Source organism: Scyliorhinus canicula, chromosome 1, assembly GCF_902713615.1.
Source record: "Scyliorhinus canicula chromosome 1, sScyCan1.1, whole genome shotgun sequence".
Classification (NCBI taxonomy): Eukaryota; Metazoa; Chordata; class Chondrichthyes; order Carcharhiniformes; family Scyliorhinidae; genus Scyliorhinus; species Scyliorhinus canicula.
Window position 1 is genome coordinate 179,560,161 of NC_052146.1, and position 20,246 is coordinate 179,580,406.

Below are 20,246 nucleotides of genomic sequence, written 5' to 3' on the forward strand. Positions count from 1 at the left end.
CTCAGGGTCCAAGGGGCTGTTTAGCTCACAGGGCTAAATCGCTGGCTTTGAAAGCAGACCAAGGCAAGCCAGCAGCACAGTTCGATTCCCGTAACAGCCTCCCCGAACAGGCGCCGGAATGTGGCGACTAGGGGCTTTTCACAGTAACTTCATTTGAAGCCTACTCGTGACAATAAACGATTTTCATTTCAAGTCTATAGATCATTAAAATATCATCAACATATGCTGAAAATAATTAAGAACACTAATGGAATACTGGTCTTTATATCTAGAGGACTACAATACAAGGGAATAGAACTTGTACTGCAACAACCCTGAGATCTTTGAGCAGTTCTGGGTACCACCTCTTAGGAAGAACATACTGGCCTTTGAGAAAATGCAGCATAGTTTTGGCAAAAGGATACCTGGGCTCCAAGGGTTAAATTAGAAAGCGAGACTACACAAACTAGATTTTCATTTTCAGGTGTTTAGAAGGTTACAGGGTGATCTGATCAACATTTTCAAAATATTAAGGGGAACTGATAGGGCAGGTAGAAACAAACTCTTTTGACTGATTGAGAAGTCTATGGGCGTAATTCAGTGAATTGAAGTTAAAGTCCGCTGTCGGGTGCATTTAGCCGAGGAACATCCCGCTATCCAACGGCACTTTACTGTTTTTTTGCCTCGGGGAGTTTTGAGGCTGCACTTCCAGGGTTTTCCTGCATACAGATTGGGGTGCCATTTTGCCTGGCAGCACCAATCTTCACCCCAGGCCCCTGCCCAGCTTTATTGACCCTCCCTCACCCCAACCGTGGAGAGGCTGCTGGGAAACCCCCTCACCTCGCCCCCCCATCTACTTGGTAAGGCTCACCAAACCTGACCCCTGACTGTGTCAACCTGGCATGAGGGCCCCCTGGCACTGCCAAGCTGGCACCTTTGGCCATACCCCAGCACTCTAGAAATGCACTGCCAGGGTGACTGGGTGGCTCTTCCAGGTGACTGGTTGGCAAGGACAAGGTGCCCAGATGTCAGGGGGAGTGCCAGGGTACTACCCTTCCCTGTCCCCGACCGCCCAGGGGTCTCCAATGGCCAGGGAGCCACCCCCCAGGTGTCATTGCACTTGGTCCACATTTGTGTGGACCAGTACTCAATGGCTCCTTGGCATGGTCTCCCATGTGCAGTCGGTGAGTCTCGGGCGCAGGATGGATCTCGCCCAGCGAAGATGAGATCCAGATCGTGCCTGATGGAGCAAGTTGAGTGACCTGCAATTGACCTGGCGCCTGATATGAGGCCTAATTTGGGACTCATGCGTGCATCACCTATTGTGCCCAGGTGTAACGGAAATGCTGAATCGTGTCTGAGGAATGTGGTATAGTTGAAATATTAGAGTCAGGCCTTTCAGGAGCAATATTAGAAACATGCAAAGGGTAGTAGTAGTAGTTTAGAACTGTCGCAAATGGCAACTGTTGCTGGGTCATTTTTTTAAAATTTTGAGTTCAAGACTGATAGATCTTAGTCAACTGAAGTGTATGAAAGAAAATGGGGGAAAAGCAGCTACATAGAGTTAGATCCCAGATTAGCCATGATCTGCACAATAGCACAGTGGTTAGCACTGTTGCTTCACTGCGCCAGGGACCCGGGTTCGATTCCCGCTTAGGTCACTGTCTGTGCGGCGTCTGCACATTCTCCCCATATCTGCGTGGGTTTCCTCCGGGTGCTCCTGTTTACTCGCATAAGTCCCGAAAGACATGCTGTTAGGTGAATTAGACATTCTAAATTCTCCCTCTGTGTACCCAAATACGGAATGTGGTGACTAGGGGATTTTCACAGTATCTTAATTGCAGTGTTAATGTAAGCCTACTTGTGACACTAATTTAAAAAAAAAGAAAAAAGATTTATTTGAAAAGTGATATCCACTTCAGAGGCTAATGGCCCACTCCTGTTGCTAAAGTGGTTGAGTCCTCTGCTTACTGCTTTTAGACTTTTAACTTTCCTGTTGGCTTGTTTCCAAAACAGCAGGCCCTCACTTGCAATCATCAGCTTTCTCATGGTAACTGCCAGTTTGTTGCAGATTTTGTCCCTATTCTTGTGTGATAACCGTAGGTATAAATCATCCAGACCTCTGGCTTTACTTAATTTGAGCCCTCTTAGCCTGTCTGGGTCGTCTGTGCAAGTGATACCAAAGTTATTAAATTGACTTTCAGAACCTCCTTTGATCAGCTACATGTTTGAATAATAAGTATTTCCTTGAAGTAATCATTTAGCATGTTAACCTTTTCTAATTCCGTATTCTTAAGGAACCTCAGTTCTTTTCCAATGATCCTCTTTGGTCATAATGTCGGTAGGATTTCTTGCAGCGACATTTGGTGTCTTTGACTATGTTCATTTCTCGTTTCTTCATTTTGTCATGCCGTGGAGGGAATTAAATGCACAACCATCACAAATGCCTACATTGTCTGAAGAAGCAGGTTGTCTGAAGTAAGTTGATGGAATTTAAGTAACTGCTGCCTGAAAGAAGTGATGCATTTCCTGACCTACCAGGATGCCCTTCCGCTGGGACGCACAGTTGAACGGCCCTGGGGAGCGAACAAATGGTTTTGGTCGCAATTTGTATGAACAGCACAGTAACAATCAGATAATTAGACATTCTTCTGACAGTTAATTAAGACAAAAGAAGACAACCATTCCCAAAATGCAGCAGCTATTAGTAAGCACTTCTCTTCTGATTGAATCTCATAGCTCGCCTATAAGGTGAAAATGGCATTATTCTCATCAGCACTTTAAGCATCAAGTAAAGGAGATTTTGTCCTTTGGTCCTTGAACACAATAAATCTACCCATTTGTATTTTATATCCTCTGAACTGCATGTAATTTATCACTTTATTGAAAAGGTTCCATTATGCTAATGTTTTACAAAAATCACTTGATCTTCTATGAGGTCAAAAGGGCATTTTCTATGAATATTTTGGACTATGACCGATTTCTAATGCCACTGAAAGCAATGCAGGAAGCATAATGAAGGTTATTCCCACATCGAAAAGAGAGAAAAAGCATCAGAAATTTAATGCAACAGTAGAGCTTAAAAAACATTTTCTTAAGCCGATGTAAGCGGTGAAAGAAAAAAATCATAACAATGTAAAAGCAATTAACTATTTTAACAATTAACATTTTCTTGGTTCAAAGCGCATGGAATCATGGGGTAATAGAACTTTACAACACAGAAGGAGGCCATTAAGCCCATCGTGCATGTGCCGGCTTTTCGTACGAGCTATCCAATTAGTCTCACTTGTCTGCTCTTTAACTAGAGCCCTGTATTTTTCTACACTTCAGATATGCAAGTGAATATGAATGTCCTTTCGTCACCCATTTAGGCTGTGCATTCTAAATCATTACAGCTCGCTGTGTAAATTATTTTTTCCCCTGTCACCTTTGGTTCTATTGCCAATTACCAATGCGTCCTTTGGTTACCAACTCTTCTGCACTGGACACTGTTTCTCCTTGTTTACTCTATCAAAGCCCTTCAAGATTTTGAACACCTTAATCAAATTTTCCCCCTAGCCTTCTTTACTACATAACTACAACATTAGTTTATATAGCATTTACACCAGAAATAAAAGGGCGGGATAGTCCGGTCTCTGACGCCAAAATCGCATTCGGTGATTGGCTGGAGAATCCACGTTGGCGCCGAAATCGGGGGCGGTGGCGCTTTTGCGATGCTCCGCTCCCTCCAAAACTGCAGATTACTGTTTTCTATGTTTCCTAGCTTTGCATCATTTGCAAATTTTTAAATTACGCCCTGTATGTGCAAGTGCAGATCATCGATATATATCAGAAACAACAGTGGCCCCAAACCCCACCCAATGGGACTCCAATGCACACTTCTTCCAGTCTGAAAAACGACCTTTCACAAATATTCATTGTTTCCCGTCCTTTCGCTAATTTCATAGCTATGCAACTGTTGCCTTTTTAATTCCATGGATTTTGACTTTTTTTTAACAATCTATAATGTGTTTTATTAAACATCTTTTGAGTCCAGTCGCACAACGCCAACTACATCACCCTCATCAAACGTTTCCATTATCACATCAAAGAATACAATCAAGTTAGTCAAACATTATTTGCTTTTAAAAAAATCCAAACTTTCATTTCTTAACCCATATTTTTCAAGTTTCAACTGAAACTTTTTTGAACAGAGGTATGTTTCACATATAATTCACCAGTCCTCTGACATCACTTTCATAGCTAAAAGGGGTTTAAAGATTGAGGCCAGATCATCTGCAATTTCCACCCTTGCTTCCCTTCACAACCGAGGATGCACCCCATCAAGATTAAATTACGTTTCTATTTTTTCTTTCCACTGCACACTTTTTAGGCATCCCCTCTTTATATATCTTCTTTAGTGGAGACAAATGCAGAGAATTCATTTAGTAACTCAGCCATGCCTTCTGCTTCTAAACGACTTCCATCATCTCTAATCGACTCTTCCATCCATTTTACTACCTTTCTACTATTTGTATTTTATATAAGGCTCTGAGTTCTCTTCTGTAACCCACTATTCTCTCGTCCACTCTCTTTGCTTCTCTTATTTCCTTTTTCAGTTCTGCCCTGTACATCTTTTGTATTTAGCTCTTTTTCTCGAACAAGTTATGAAGTGAACCTTTACCATTTACATTTCATTTTAATCTGTATGGGATTAAAATGGATATTCCCTGAAGACAGGCATTGGGAATTACAGATATGACCATTCTGAGCCTGGGCGTTGCATGCATGTGGAATGTAAAATTTTTGCTGCCTGCTGTTTTACATGATTGCTGTCTGTTTGCAGCCAGCACTAGCTGTGCTGATCAGGGGATGCATAGCACGATTAATATCATGATTTGCTAATGCTACTTAAAGGAAGTCTGCACCTGTTAAAGGCAAGGAGCACTGAGCATACAAGAGGTAGTGGGAGTCATTTTAAAATTGAAACTGTGTTGATACTTTAAGGAATGGCTGAATAGGCAAGACAGCGTGCAGCAAGATTTTCTGACAGTGCACTGGAGGTTTTCGTGCAAGGTATGAAGAGAAAGAGAGATATCCTGGGCTGGATTCTCCGTTTGCCAACGCTGAAATCGGGCAGCGCAATTGGGCGGAGAATAGCTTCCGATGCCGAAATGGCAGTAAATGCCGGTTTGGCGCCAAATCGGGATGCTCTGGCACCCCCAAAGTGGCGTAGCACACCGCATGGCCTGAAAGTACAGTAGGCATATCATTAACGGACCTGACGCCCGATAGTCTGGGACTTCCACGATTTAGCGCCTCCAATGGGCCGATTTCCCGATGCATGGTTCACTGGTGCTCTCACAAATGGTGAACCTGGTGTCCTGACTGCTGAGCGAGAAAGCGGCGGAAGCAAATGGCGTGGTGTGACTGCGGGCTGCAGGCCCGGACACCGGATGTGCTGGCTGCGGTGGGGGGGGGGGGGGAGCCTGCCAGGGCCAGAGGAGGGGAGGGGAAGTGGAGGGGGGCAAGCCGAGCAACCGGGATGCCCCCCCTTCAGGGGACTGGGGCAGTGCCCAGGCACCGACCGCCACCCTGCTGAACACCCACTGACCGACCACCCACCCCGGCCTCTGGTTCCACACAGTGGCACCAGCCATATGGGTGTGCCAACCCCCCCCCCCCCCCCCCAGTACCAAACATCCCGCCCAACCGGCAGCCACCCACCGGGGACCACCCAGGGCCACACCTACAGCAGCCCCCAGTGAGGGCAATGCCAGCCAATAATGCCCCTGGCAGCAGGGATGGGCGCCAGGACCGGGGGGGGAACCGGCGGATATCATGCTGGGGGTGAGGGGGTGAGGGGGGTAAGGATGGGGTGGTGAGGATGAGGAGTGTGGGCATCAAAAATGGCCTGCTGCACAGATGGATGGGAAATTGGTCAGCACAGACACACAGACAGGCTGCATTTTGCAAATATACAAGGAATGCAGCCCGAGCCTTGCAGAAAGTAACACAGGGAAAAAGCCGTTGAAAGGACATCCAGGGACACTCCAGGTAGAAAGTAACAATATGTGGCAGATTTAATTGCGTCGGATTCCTTATTTGGGAAGACCCATGTGCCTCGGACACTAACGGTCATGGCCGACTGGGATCCGCTCTGCCATCGTGGTGTCCACCACCAATTGGTTGAGATCGATCAGGGTGATCGAGCCCTGATCGATCTATTGGATAACTACCTGGGACCACACAAAAGCGCGTGAAATCTGCAAGCGATAAAAGGTACAGCGCAGCCCACCCCCCGCTCACTCGACCACTGACAACAACAGCGGTGATATCTCCACCAGCCAAGGAGGGGACTATCCACACCATCCATAGAGAGACCAGAGCGGGGGCACCGCCGACCAGCAACAGACATCCAGCACTGCCAGACGACGGGTTCCAGATGAGGCCATATCTGCTCTGCACATGCCAGTCACCTGGAAGTTAAGTTGGCCTTTCTTGTGTGTGAATTTAGAGTTCAACCTGCATCTGTATGTGATTGACGAATATTAACTGTGTGTGTATTGAACTAGTATTATTGCATGCAGCATCTGTGGTCATTTGTCCATCGTATACGGGTTGGAGACACACTGTGGTTCAGAAGGTACAACAAATCTGGTGACCCTGGTGCTATTCGGCTGGGAGTAACAATTGTTGCTCCGAAAGATCCCACAGGACAGTCTTGGAGATTCTGCCTGAGCCCAGCTTAGGTAGGCAATCGACCCACATAACAGCCAGTATCCCAAGTTCATAGAAGGGAATATAAAGGTGTGGACTCCATACAGTATTGGACAAATCACCGGGTTTCGGAAGTGTGTACTAACTGCATGCGTACCTAACAAGGAAGGATAGGGTCAACCTGGCAGATTTGTGCACAGCTTCTGAGGGATTAGGGCCGGAACACAGCCACAATCTGTACCCGCTGTCCAATCTGCCCTCTATCCCCTTGTTCCCTAACGTCAATACGGCAGCTCGGACAACAGATAGAGATGTAGAGGCAGAAGACAGGAGCAGAGAGGTGTCCGAATAGGAGGGGTAGGACACAGATATATCAAAGAGGTTGGCACATGTGGTCAGAAGGCACCGAGACAGGCCCCGGGGCTATAGGGCAGACTTGGTGGGAGGATGTCAGCATAGCGCACGGGAAACATCTGTCGACCTATAGGTAGCCACTGGCCGCACCTACGGCATTGTTGAGGTGAAGAGCCATCCCGCACCCCCCACCCGTCAACGGCAAGGCCGACACCCTAGCACCCCCCACCCTACGTAACGGACATCTCTGGCAGCCACCTGGAGGTGAGCCAATGAATGCAATTGACGTCTCCCAGCCTAACGTAACTGACCTAGCTCAGTTCCAACGCACCGATGATTCCCTGGGACAGATCCTGAACGGTGATTCCCGGCTCCCAACGAAACATGGGAGGACAGGCTAACCATACAGGATGGATTTGTTTAAAGGGCGGGAATGATGTGGTCCCGACCCAGGACCTATTTGCAGCAGGCTCTTTTATCCTGCCCTTGCATGAAAAAGTAATTGAATTTGGTTGAAACCAAAGAGAAAATGCTTGAAAATGTCAGTAGGTCGGCAGCATCTGCAGGGAAAGAAAAGAGCTAGGGCGCGATTCTCCACTGCCCACGACGGGTCGGAGAATAGCGGGAGGGCCTTCCCGGCAATTTTCACGGCCTCCCGCTATTCTCCCCCGCCCCCTCCGGCCGTCCCCCGACACGAATCGCTGCTCGCCGTTTTTTACGATGAACAGCGATTCTCCGCAGGCCGATGGGCCGAATACCGCGGAGTTTACGGCCGTTTTCACGGCCGCGATCACACCTGCTTTCAGCGTTCGTGAAAACGGCCGCAAAGTGCCCGTCCTGGACAACGATGGCACCGATTGGCACGGCCGTGGTGCAAGGGTGGCATGGGCCTGTGATCGGTGGGCACCAATCGCGGGCAGCGGGTCCGATACCCGCGCACTATTTGTTTTTCCGCCGCCCCGCAGGATCAGTCCGCGGGGCGGCTGAGGGGCATGACGGCCCGCGCATGCGCGGGTTTGACGCGTCTGTGTGATGGCGTCATCCGCACATGCGCGGGTTGGAGCCGTCCAACCCGCGCATGCGCGGCTGATGTCATCGTGCGTGTCAGCCGCCGTGACTCTTGGCAGGTGGAGTTAGCAACGTTCGCTAACTCCGCGTTGCCGTGATTCCCCCGGCCCCGATACTAGCCCCGCCCGGGGGTGGAATCGGGTCCCGGGAGGGAGCTCCGAGGCTGGCGTGAAACACGGCCAGTTTCACGGCAGCCTTCACGGCACGCCGGATTTGCGGAGAATCGCGCCCCCAATCTTTCGAGTCGAGATGACCCTTTGTCAAAGCTAACAGACAGAGAGCGTGGGAAATTAGGGGCTGGTTTAGCTCACTTGGCTAAATCGCTGGCTTTTAAAGCAGATCAAGCAGGCCAGCAGCACGGTTCGATTCCCGTACTAGCCTCCCTGGACCGGCGCCGGAATGTGGCGACTAGGGGCTTTTCACGGTAACTTAATTGAAGCCTACTCGTGACAATAAGCGATTTTCATTTTTCATTTCAAATATTTATACTGTGGAGTGAGAATGAAAGATGAGTCATAGCCACAGAAACCCAGGGAAAAGGGGTGCTAATGGCCACAGAAACCAAGGGGAAAGAGTGTTAATGGCAGTCCCCAGAGAGAACATAAGATGTGAAAGGCCAAACAGCAGAGAAACTAACATCAGAGGATGAACTGTGCCACATGCCGCCCTCTTCTGCACTCTTTTAAGCCCTTTACATCCTTCCTAAACTGTAGAATTAGTCAGAATACTCCAGCTGAGGACTTACCAGCGTTTTATAAACATTTGTCATAACAATTATGCTTTCATACTCTTTTTCTTTATAAATGTTTTTTATTGGGCTTTTGAATGCTTTCATACTCTTCACCTCCCTGAATAAAGCCAGGGATCCCAATTTTTTTCAGTCTTTTCAACTTGTCCGACCATCTTCCAAGATTTGTGTACACAAATCTCAGGTCTCGCTATTCCTGCTTTCCCTTTAAAAATTATATCAGTTGGTTTATATTGTCTCTCACTCTTCCAGTCAATGTATTATTAATAAGATGGGATGTACCAGGAAGTGGACGATTCGGCGCAAATACCCTCCTTGAAGGCCCCAAAAGACCTTCTTCACCCTCCTCCTTCAACAGCCTCAAGCATCTTGTCTTCTTCAGTGTCGCCTCTGCTTATTCTCCCTGTCATTCCAAAAGCCAAGGAAAGCAACTGCGCCCATATTTGGGAATACATAGTTTGACCAGAACCTGAACCAAGGCCTTCACCACTCATGTGACCACTCCCTGGCCCTTAAATAGCAAAACAAACCACCAGGCATATTTGCAAACTATGCAACAATTAAACAACAAATAACCTGAAAATAGAGTGAGGCTTACAGCCTCCTGTGGATGATTGGGGTGAGGGAAGTCCCTGTGATGGTTTGGAATGAGTCAGTGCGACAGTTACCCAGAGGCTCGAAGTGTTTTTAATTCTTCTGACCTTTCCTGAGTATCATGCTGTGTGACAGTCGGAACCATCTAAGGTTTGCGATTTAAATTACATTATCAGATGGTTGCATGTGTACGGCAATTGCCGAAAGGAATTTTGAGCTTCCCAAGCAATTGCCATGAAACCCTTACGTGAGTACTTCTAGGAATGGTTGTGGGGGGGGGGGGGGGGGGGGGGGGGGGAGAGGATTCCCCAGTACATCTTTGCAGTACCTCCACTCCCCCCCCCCCCCCCACCCCTCCCCTTCCAACACCGGCAATCACATTGCTCCAGAGCTCGGAGGTTACAGACAGATTTTCACCCTATGGAATCAATTGGCCAGCGTTTGTGGTATATTATTTAAGAGAAACTCTGAGGCTTTTACCTGAAGTTTCAAAATGGCTACCATGACCTTGGTCTTCATTTTCCAGGGCAGCTTTACAATCTGTAGAATGTCCTGGGGAGGCAGATGCGCTCAGGTCCATCTGATTTAAGGTTCCCACTTCCCTTCCATGTCTTCCCATTAGAATTCCAATGCTTGAATCGCTAGCTGGTCTCTGCGTTGGCCGAGAAGTGTATTGCACCACATGAACAGTGCTTTGCTGGATCAGGCCACAGTTCTACAAGCAAACAAAGAGAACTGATCAGATTCATAGAAACATAGAAAATAGAAGCAGGGGGAGGCGACCTGGCCCTCTGAGCCTGCTCTGCCATTCATTATGATCATGGCCGATCAACAAGGTCCATACCCTGATTCAAAACATGGAAAGGGAAAAAGACAAATTAGGAAAGCAATCAACGTTTTATTTTTTCAAATCCAACCACCCACTGTAATTCAGAAAAAGAACTGGATCTTTCTGGGATCATTTTAAAAGTAAATTACTGCCCTCAGCAAGACGCATGTATGTCATGAAGGAAACTGTCATGAATGTGGCAAAAAAGCACACGCTATTAGACAAAGATTGTCCCAGTCCAGTATATTTAAAATTTATCCCTCTTCTGCCCTGAATTTTCTATTTGTTATAACCTGCCTGCTTACCACTGGCTGGGGACTAATGGCAATCCCACAATCCTGTGGGAGTATGAGCTTCCCCAATGAGGGGGGCGGATAAATCATTAGTAGACTCCCTGCATGAATAGAACTGGCCAGTGTGGAACCAGCTAGAGAGGAGTGAGCAACAAGGGAGTACTGCTGCTGTTATATTATGTATGTAATTGTAAATAAAGGTATTTCTTTCTGATCTGCAAACACGTGCTAGATTCTTTGTGGCCCTCACAAAACTGGCAATGAGGGTTAAAGTCGATAGCTGTCTACGCTGCTACCTAAGCCACCTCCGTGGATTTTTCTTGAATACAGGTTGGAATTTTTTTTTCTGTTACACCATGCCTCTTTATGGACGTTTGGATGTCTTTGATGCTGCACTGGAAAGTTGGAACCAGTACGCACGGATGCGTTACTATTTCCGGGTGAACAACATCACTGAAACGAGAGCCAGGTAATCATTTTGCTCACTGCCTGCGGCCCGCATACGTTTGGAGTGATTAGGAGCCTTACGTACCCAGCTATGCCGGACACCAAGACGTTTGATGAACTTGTGACCTTAGTGGGGCAACATTTTAACCCAACAAGACACAGGACACCTCACAGGGGGAGTCCTCGGTCCCATGGGCTGTGGATGTACAACCATTACGCTGTTCATCATGGAAGCACCGTTCTCCAGCTCGTCACACGCCGCCCGATCCAGCGCCTCGCCCAAATGGTGTCCGGCCTGCGGCAAAATGAGCCCGATGCCCTCCTTTGCCAGGGTCTTTGATGGATTCCTAGGACTTTGGGAGGGGGAGGGATGTTGTAACCTGTCTGCATACACGTATTAGCAGGGAGCCCAATATCATCGGTAACATCACTGTTTAAAGTTGCCTGCAAGACTGAGAGCTAGCCTGCAGCTCTTGAAGGGGAGACTCATTGTGACTGGATGAAATTCTGGATGTTATTCTGCAACTGAGGGTTGTATTTCCTGCTTCGCAGGGGCAGCACGGTGTCGCAGTGGGTTAGCACTGCAGCCTCACGGCGCCGAGGTCCCAGGTTCGATCCCGGCTCTGGGTCACTGTCCGTGTGGAGTTTGCACATTCTCCCCGTGTTTGCGTGGGTTTCGCCCCCACAACCCAAAGATGTGTAGTGTAGGTGGATTGGCCACGCTAAATTGCCCCTTAATTGGAAAAAATGAATTGGGTATTCTAAATTTATTTTTAAAAAAAGTATTTCCCGCCTCGCGACCGAGGGAACGCGATTCGCAAACAGGCAGAGATTCGGAGGTCATGCATAAATCAAGATTTATGCCCAGCGTTGATTCCGGTGCCATGCTCCAATCCCTCCCTGCCGACGAAAATGAGGTTTGCACTTTACGCCGGGTGGGCCATGCAAAACTGGCATTTACATGTATTTAAATGTGATTAGTGGGTTGGACATAGTATGCTCTGCCCTTCTGTGATGCTCCAACCCCTCTCAGGCGGAATTCACACGGGTGTGAATTAGTGCAAGTATTGACAGATAGGGTCTGGGCACCATGTCGGTGAGAAGGGAAGCAAGTTTTTAAATGTCTTCATAATTGTCGTGCTTGTTGGGGGGTGGCTGCTGGGGCAGGGTGAGTAGCAGAGAATGACTTGGTGACAGTTCTGTCTATCCGGGGTGTCTCCCTTGGGATCAGGGTGACCTGGTTCAGGCTGCCATTGCTGCAGTATTTGTTTTAAACACACCCATTTGGTGCAGGTTACAGGCCCCTGGCTTCTCATTATGCTGACTGCTTACTGTTTACACCTGGAATCAAAGAATTTACAGTGCAGAAGTAGGCCATTTGGCCCATCGGGTCTGCACCAGCCCTTGGTAGGAGCACCCTACTTAAGCTCACACCTCCACCCTATCCCCGTAACCCAGTAACCCCACGTAACCTTTTTGCACATTAAGGGACAATTTAGCACGGCCAATCCACCTAACCTGCACATCTTTGGACTGTGGGAGGAAACCGAAGAAAACCCACGCAGACACGAGGAGAATGTGAAGACTCCGCACAGACAGTGACCCAAACCGGGAATCGAACCCGGGACCCTGTAGCTGTTATACAAAGCAGTCTCATACATCTGGCCCCGTTTCCTGCCATCTTTGTCTGAGGGTGACCCCACATGGGACTTTCAACTGTCCTGAAGGCCCCTGCCCCTCACCACTCTCCCAACCCCCCTTCCCCCCCCCCCTCCCCCACACGCCACCCCATCTACACCCAGCCCAGCCCTAGCATCCTTCAGACAGAGGATTGAGGCAAGTCAGAACGTTGGTGAAAAAGTGTTTCATGTGACTATATATATTGTTGTGCCCTGACCCCTAACTCTCACCTATGTGCTGCACCTGTGTCTAACATTCTCATCTTACTTGGCCGACCACTCCTTCTCGGTGTTACCCCAGACAGCACATCAGATGTGGAGGTGGCCTGCTGCATCTCACCCTCTGACCTGAGATGCCTTTGGCGGCCGTCCTCTGGAGGGCCTGAACCTTCATGTGCCTGGCTGACTTTCGGGTGTCACAGGTGATGAAGTACCACCCTGTTCTGCCACTGTCCATCAGATGCACCAGTGTCAGGTGGGGGGGGATTCAGAAGCACTGAGGTGTTCCAGCATCTCCCCTGCGGGAGGAACCGGGATGGGCCCCATAACTTCCTCCTCCCTCTGGGTGCTTGTTGGCCCCTGGGCTACTCCATGGGATGTAAGATGGAGTCAGCTCCTGAGGCTCCATCATCACCTGGAGCTGCCAGTCCTGGAGGCCCGCCCTCATCTGAACAAGGGCCTCTGTGCACTCAACCACAGAGCTCTGATATTGGGACATGTCCCTCAGTAAGGGAGTCATGTCCCTCACTGCCTCAGTCATGTCCCTCTGGCACTGTGCAATGTACTTCTGAGACTGTGCCATATCTGTGCCTCTGACATGTCCCTTTGTGCCTGGCCAGGTCAGTCAGCGCTAGGCCAATGCTCTCGATGACCTCAGCCATGGCCCTTTGTGACAGGGCCAAGCTCTGGAGCACTTCAGCAATGTCCATGTGGCCTGGTACATGGCTGCCTGGAACTGGCCTCTCCTGTCCTGAGCCCCAGCCATTGACTGCACAGATTGCCCAAGCCTTGGATGTCTTGTCCCATGGCTCTGACTTCTTGCACCAAGGCTTCCACTGCAATCACCACCCATCCAGTATTGGCCTGGGTACCCGGCACTGTCGGCACCATCTCCTACCCCTGAAGGTGGTTGGACTCCTCCAGCTGCACTGCAGGTGCTGGGAAGTTGCTGACATCCCCTCCTGTAAATCCTGGCTCTGTATCCGCATCTGTACCAGTGGTCGGATATATACTTTACAGAAGCGTGATACTTGTCCCGACTACAGCTGTTTCGTGGAATCAGGCAGTTCTCTGATGGCCCGCTCCCTTGGGGGTCCCTACGTCCACCTGATGTGCTGCGAAGTATGCCCAGAAGGTGACCCAGGAGTCTCATCACTAAAATGACCTTCCGAGGTGATAATCTCTGTAATGGTGGAGGGTGCAGGTGATGACAGTGATGAGAAGTTGGCAACTTCCCTGGACTGGTACTCTGGCGTGTGCTGGGGTTGTGGCTGGGGGCAATGTAGCCCAGGTGGCTTGGCCTGGTCTGAAGATGATCTTGCAAGACAAAAGAAAAAAAAAAAATTTTTAATTTAGATTACCCAATAATTTTTTCCAATTAAGGGGCAATTTAGCTTGGCCAATCCACCTACTCTGCACAATTTTTGGGTTGTGGGGGCGAAACCCACGCAGACACGGGGAGAATATGCAAACTCCACACGGACAGTGACCCAGAGCCGGGATCGAACCTGGGACCTCAGCGCCGTGAGGCGGTTGTGCTAACCACTAGGCCACCGTGCTGCCCTAAGACAAAAGAAAAATGACACGGTGAGACTTTGGGAAGGTGGGGTCTGTGAGAGAAGGGTAACTCACTTGCTACAGTGACATAATTTTGCATTGGGAACTCACTTGATTGCTGGATGCTGACCTCCACTTCAGAGATAGCCCTCTGGATTGGATTGGATTTGTTTATTGTCACTTGTACCGAGGTACAGTGAAAAGTATTTTCTCCTTTCTTCACATGTACTTAATGATCTGTTGAGCTGCTCGCAGAAAAATACTTTTCACTGTACCTCTTCTCTGCCTCGCCAGCTAGCTCCATTGCCCTCTGCTCCGTGGGGGTCTGCACTCTTAGGTCTGGGATGCTCCCACCAGTTTTCTCATGCTCCTGCCGATTTTGGGCTACCTTATCTTGGGGGACACAAAATGGACATGGTGAGACGCATGAAGGCGAGTTCTACGGAGGGTCTGTAGCTGGTGGCATGTCAGTACAAGGCACCTGGCCAAAGAGGACAATGCATGCATTGGGGTTTGGTGAAGGGTGGGATGGAAGGGAGTTGCAGATAGATGTGTTTTGCTTGACCTCTAGGTCAGTGGAGGGGTGATGTGAGGAGCGAGGGACAAGTGTGATGCCAGGGGCACAGAGATGGTGATTCACCCAAGCTGCTCTAAGGAGGTCCTTCAGCTTCTTCTGGTGTTGCGTTCCGGTCCTCCTGGTCACCACCTCTGACACCTCCTCCTGGGCCCAGTTTAGGATGGTGGGTTTAGGGTGGTGGGCTTGAGCCTTGTTGGAGGGAAGAAAAACCTCAAGGTCTGTTCTCTACCACGCAGTATTGGTAAAACTTTGTTTAATTCGGAAAGACTGTGTGCACACAGGAGAGACAGACCCTGCGACTATCCTGCAGCTCACAAAGGTCAGCTCTGGTCAGAGTCAAAATTACATGCATATATATTTAAAGTTCGTTGAAGTCACAAGCAGGTATTGCGTCACTGAATCATTCAGAACAATACAAAGTGATCAATATGCATATTTTCTGGTCCCCGTGATGGGAAAACGATTAAAGAATACAATGTTTCCTCACAATCTCATGGGTTTGTGCTTAACATATTTAACTTCTAGAAGAAGTGCGAATGTGTTGGACAATGGATCCCTTAGACTTCCTGGGGCCTCCTGTGTATCCCTTTTCATATTCAAATGCTCTGTGAGGTGATTAAATCATTTCCAATGTGGGTGACTTTAACCCCTTGCTTGTTGGTTTTCCCTTGGTATATGTTTAACCCCTTGCCTGCTGGTTTGCCCTTGACCTGTGCTGTTACAATACTTTGAGACATCTTTATTATACCAATCCTGACACAGATAGCAATTTCTTCCGCCAACAAATCTCTTGTCCACCCTCTGGGGCAGGGTGTCCCACCCCTCCTCTACTGCATCCAACATTCGATCGAGTTTTGATTTGGTGAAGCGGGACACAGGTCTTCTCTGAGCAATCACCTTGGCTGGACTGAGAGTGTGTGTGGAGTAGAGTGCTTACCAATAGCTCCAGCTTGTCTCCAGCAGCAACTCCGGCCCGAGCAAATCAGACGCAGGTGGGAATGGGAATTGTTCTCGATTCACTTGGGCAGAGTGCTGGCTCATTAGCATGTCCTGGATCGCTCCCCGAATAGCGCCGACAACGGGAACGCAAACCGCACACAATTCCCTCCCGGCGGCAACACTTCGTCCCAAATGGAGGATTCCTCTCTGAATCTAACTTGTGAAGAACGGTTGACTGTAGCCACTCTTTGGTTTGGTGTGGTGGCTGAAATGCATCATAACTGCTGCCAGGCATTGACCTGCAATGATGCATTAATTGTGGTCACACACCAGATGCATGCTCAGGAAATAGAAGCCCTTTTACATTCCAGGCACATGGAAGTGTTGACATGAAGCACATGCAAAGCAATGTTTGTGCTATCAATGGCACCATGCATCATGTGGAAGTCCTCAATCCTTGAAAACCCCCATACCCTGTATTGCCTATTTGTCGCTAGAAAAAGAGTGGTATGAAGTTATCCCGCTTTGCATGGAGAACGTCAGTGGCTTCCCTTGTGCGACAGTGCACAATATATCCAGCAGCAGCCTGGAAGGTACATAAATTAAAGTTTGCTTCACAGCTACTGAAATGCAGTCCTTGCCCTGCTCTGAAGTGGTTGCATCAGTTGGCAGATTTCAGTGACAGCCTTCTTAATGAAGCATCGACATCACAAACAGTGGTTTGTGCTGATGTTCAGGTTGCAGACTTGCTCCCTGAACAACCTGGAGCAATTAGTTCCAGCCCGCTGCTGACATCTCCCTCCCCTTCCTCTCTCCCCTCCCTCTTCCAGCAGCTTATCATCCTCATCCAGCTTTGAGTGTATATTGACAGGTATTAAAAATGAATCATTACATTTCTCAAGTATAATTAAAGCAGGAAGGAATTTTCTGAAATCTATATACTCAGTAATCAAAGAAATTGATTGAACAAGTGAAAAAGTTTTGCTAGGGAACAGTGTTGAATTATTGTGATAAACCAAAAAATGTAACTTGGATAGATTTTTGTACTCTGATTTTAATCCAGATGGTTTTCGAAATAATATTAATAGTATAATTCAATTTTCAAAAAACAAATCAAACTGACATGGAGATTACTCATTACACTAATTCTGAAACTTCACTTCCCTGTTTCCACCAGTCGCAATTTGTCTGAATAAAATGCCTCTTCTCAGATATGTTGTGGCTCCTGTAAAACCTCACTGAATCATACAATTAAACAACATTGGAGGGTATCCATTCCATCATGCCATAGTCAGCTCTTTGAAAGAACGATTCAATTTGTCCCATTCCCCATATTTTGCCCCATAGCTAACGAGGTTTTTACTTTTCAAGGGTATATCCGTTTTATTTTTGAAAGTTACTATTGAAGCTGCTTCCACTACCTCTTCAGTAGGGAATTCAAAATCATAACAGCTGACTGCATAAACAAAAATACTCATCTCACCTCTGGTTCTAATCTTAATTCTGTGTCATTTGGTTATTGACCCGCCTACCCGTGGAAAAAGTTTCCCCTTACTTAATCCTTCCAGTAAATCTCCTCTACACGCTCAACAAGGCCTTGATGTCCTTTCTAAAGTGTGGTGCCCAGAAATGGAGACAAGGGTCTGACTTTTTGCTCTTGAGGTGGGTGCACAGTCAGGATATTTTCCAACTCGATGTATCTGCCTCGGGAAGAACTTCCCCAAATGGCAGGATCTTTGTTCTGGGGTATCAGGTGGGTGCTGGAGTTTGGCCCCCAAATGCAGATCGGTAGAGGAAATAGGGACTTTGAGTGCCAAAGCATGTTGTGCAAAAGGCCCACCTTGATTCTCTGGGACTTTTTCCCCTTAGCATTGTTAAATATTAGGCCTCCTATCCTCAAGCCTCACACCCCCTTACAACCCCACCGATCACCCCCCCCCCCCCCCCCCACCATGCCCCATCCATGTCAATTCATGCCCCTCCACTCACCTCCATGACCCTGCATACTTTCCAAGTCAACCCATACACTTCTACCCAGCCCAAAGCTCTCTTGTATATCCATGCCAACTCATGACATCCTATTCATCCCATGGTCCCTTACAGACTCTATGCCAATTTAATGCCACCATATGACAACCCATGACCACCACCCACCACCCTTTGCACTTACACCCTCAGGAGCCATGTTAAGATGAAATAACAAAGTTTTTTAAGTATCTACTTTCGACTTCATTGTGTAAAAAAACACTCTCATTCAAAAAAGCCCATTCAATACATTTAAATCCCCTGAAGTGTGTAATCTCTAATAAAAACAAAGATTTGTATTCATAACTCCACATCACAGATAGCTAATCCTTTAATTATATCTGTCAGCTGTCTATCAAACTATGAACTTGCAGTCTCAATAATATAATAATTTACGTAAGCAATCAAGTAATAACAATGCGAGGATTATATCAACAAAATGGTATATTTCTGACTAGAACCACACCAGATGCTAAGCCGGTGCAGGTGTAGCGTACACACCATTACCAACCGCCAGAAAGATGCGGAACAGGCACATCATGACATCTGAATGTTGTAGGGAAATCTTCACTGTCATACAGAGGTAAGTCATTCTTGACTCTTAGAGCTATTTACAAATATACAGTAAAGGGTACAAGCTAGGAGTGTCTCCATGCTGACTGGAACATACTACTTTGCCCAACACCAGACTGACCCAGGATGCAAGTCATGTGCTCGCTTACATCATTGTGTGGGTGGTACTGTAGTTAGTCCCAAATTAACCCTATATGCCAGACCCTGATACTGCAGCCCCCCAAGTTTTTGTCCAAACCATTTTATATGATTATAGTTTGCCTTGTGTTTTACATTGATATTGTTATTATTTATTTACACTGTCATTACTAGATTATCACTACCCCATCTCCCCCTTCAAGTCCTTGAATTCAAGGGTTCAGACAGTCTGGAGGCTTTATAACTCTTCCAAAACCTGTTCAGGTTACTGCTGGAGTAGAGATAGGCAATTGTGATGGATGAGTGGAATTCTGATCCATGATCAAATTTTTTAAATTGTAGGTTCTGCTTCAAGAGCTTTTTGAATTCCAAGCTGCCATTGCCATTCATTTTGAGACAAAAGGGATTTCCTGTGCTTGCCAGTTTTGGTGGCTCTGTTACAATGGTGATTGCACTCAGCTAGAAAAACATATTTTCGAACAATGACTGCCTGGATTGATTGCGTGCCGGGTTTTCTTGCTCAGCATTTTACTTTAAACTCCCAAATTAGATGAATCGTGGCTTTTGTTTTCTCTCAGCTGAGTTTAGAAGTCGCAATTCTCCTGGATTAATTAATTAATTATTTTTCCATTTCGCAGTGAGCTCGGGGAACTGCTTTTAGCAACGTGTTTTTTCAAACTTTCAAATTTTAAAAGTCAAAGCGAGTTGTGCGCCCGGTGCTGAAGAATTTTCTTTGACTTCAAGGCTTCTGCACAAATCAATTGCTTCCAGATATTGGTGCACTACTCAGCCTTCCTCTTCAAATAGAACACAACTGGAGAATGAGCAGAGGTCAAGGATAGCAGGATAAACTATGAGAAGAGGGAAGAGATGGTGGGAGAAAAAGGGCTCTTAGTAGGAAGCCCTACCTTCCTGGGTTGCTCAGGGAACAAGTTTTGTACTTGCACCTCGGTGAGACAAAATGGCTGAGATTTGATGGGATGGCGGTGGCCTATCCACCCGTCAGAAAGTCAGGGTCAACCTTGGCTTGGTTGGTTATGGGAAACTATCATATCCCACACGGGCTAATGGGGTTGGAATAATTATCTTCGCGGAGTATGAGCTCCCTCACTGAGGGGCAGGGCAACTCCATTCAGCTACGTAGAAAAGCTCGGCCAGTAAGACACCGGCCAAGGAGAGACCCAGTAGGGATCTACCGGGAGTTGTATATAACTTAACTCTAAATAAACCAAAGTTCTTTGTTCATATTCGGTGTGAACTCCTCATGTCCTTCTTAAAGAAATCCCACCCGATTTAATATGCAGCGGGCAATTAACCCCATCGGGCCTCATATTGCTTTAAGGAACAAGGTACCTCTTTGTCATTCTGCAGTGCCATTAATTTCTCCATTATTGTTAAGTTGCCTGCACTAATTTTGCGGAGGCCCTGCTCCTGATTCAACGTCAGTTTCCTTTTTGGTACGCTGATCTCTCTACCGTTGCTCCTGACCAACCCTTTTTTCCTATTATAACTGTAAAAAATGCATTCA

At 47.5% G+C, this 20,246-nt stretch overlaps 1 protein-coding gene and 1 long non-coding RNA gene across 5 annotated transcripts in view; one reads left to right on the plus strand and one right to left on the minus strand.

The window, feature by feature from the left end:
* The window catches only part of prkn (parkin RBR E3 ubiquitin protein ligase), a 1,360,483-nt gene that overhangs the window by 878,593 nt on the left and 461,644 nt on the right, over nucleotides 1-20,246 (minus strand). For 3 of the 4 annotated variants that reach the window (XM_038803523.1, XM_038803514.1, XM_038803532.1), the window contains one exon: nucleotides 9,923-10,157. In XM_038803523.1, the coding sequence (XP_038659451.1) occupies nucleotides 9,923-10,157 (235 nt within the window). Of the gene's footprint in view, nucleotides 1-9,922; nucleotides 10,158-14,741; nucleotides 14,779-20,246 lie in introns of those variants that run through there. The other variant, XM_038803542.1, reaches the window with a different exon arrangement.
* The window catches only part of LOC119969647, a 41,483-nt gene that overhangs the window by 2,648 nt on the left and 18,589 nt on the right, over nucleotides 1-20,246 (plus strand). The window contains exon 2 of the long non-coding RNA XR_005461435.1: nucleotides 18,466-18,590. This is a non-coding gene — a long non-coding RNA (uncharacterized LOC119969647). The remainder of the gene's footprint in view (nucleotides 1-18,465; nucleotides 18,591-20,246) is intronic.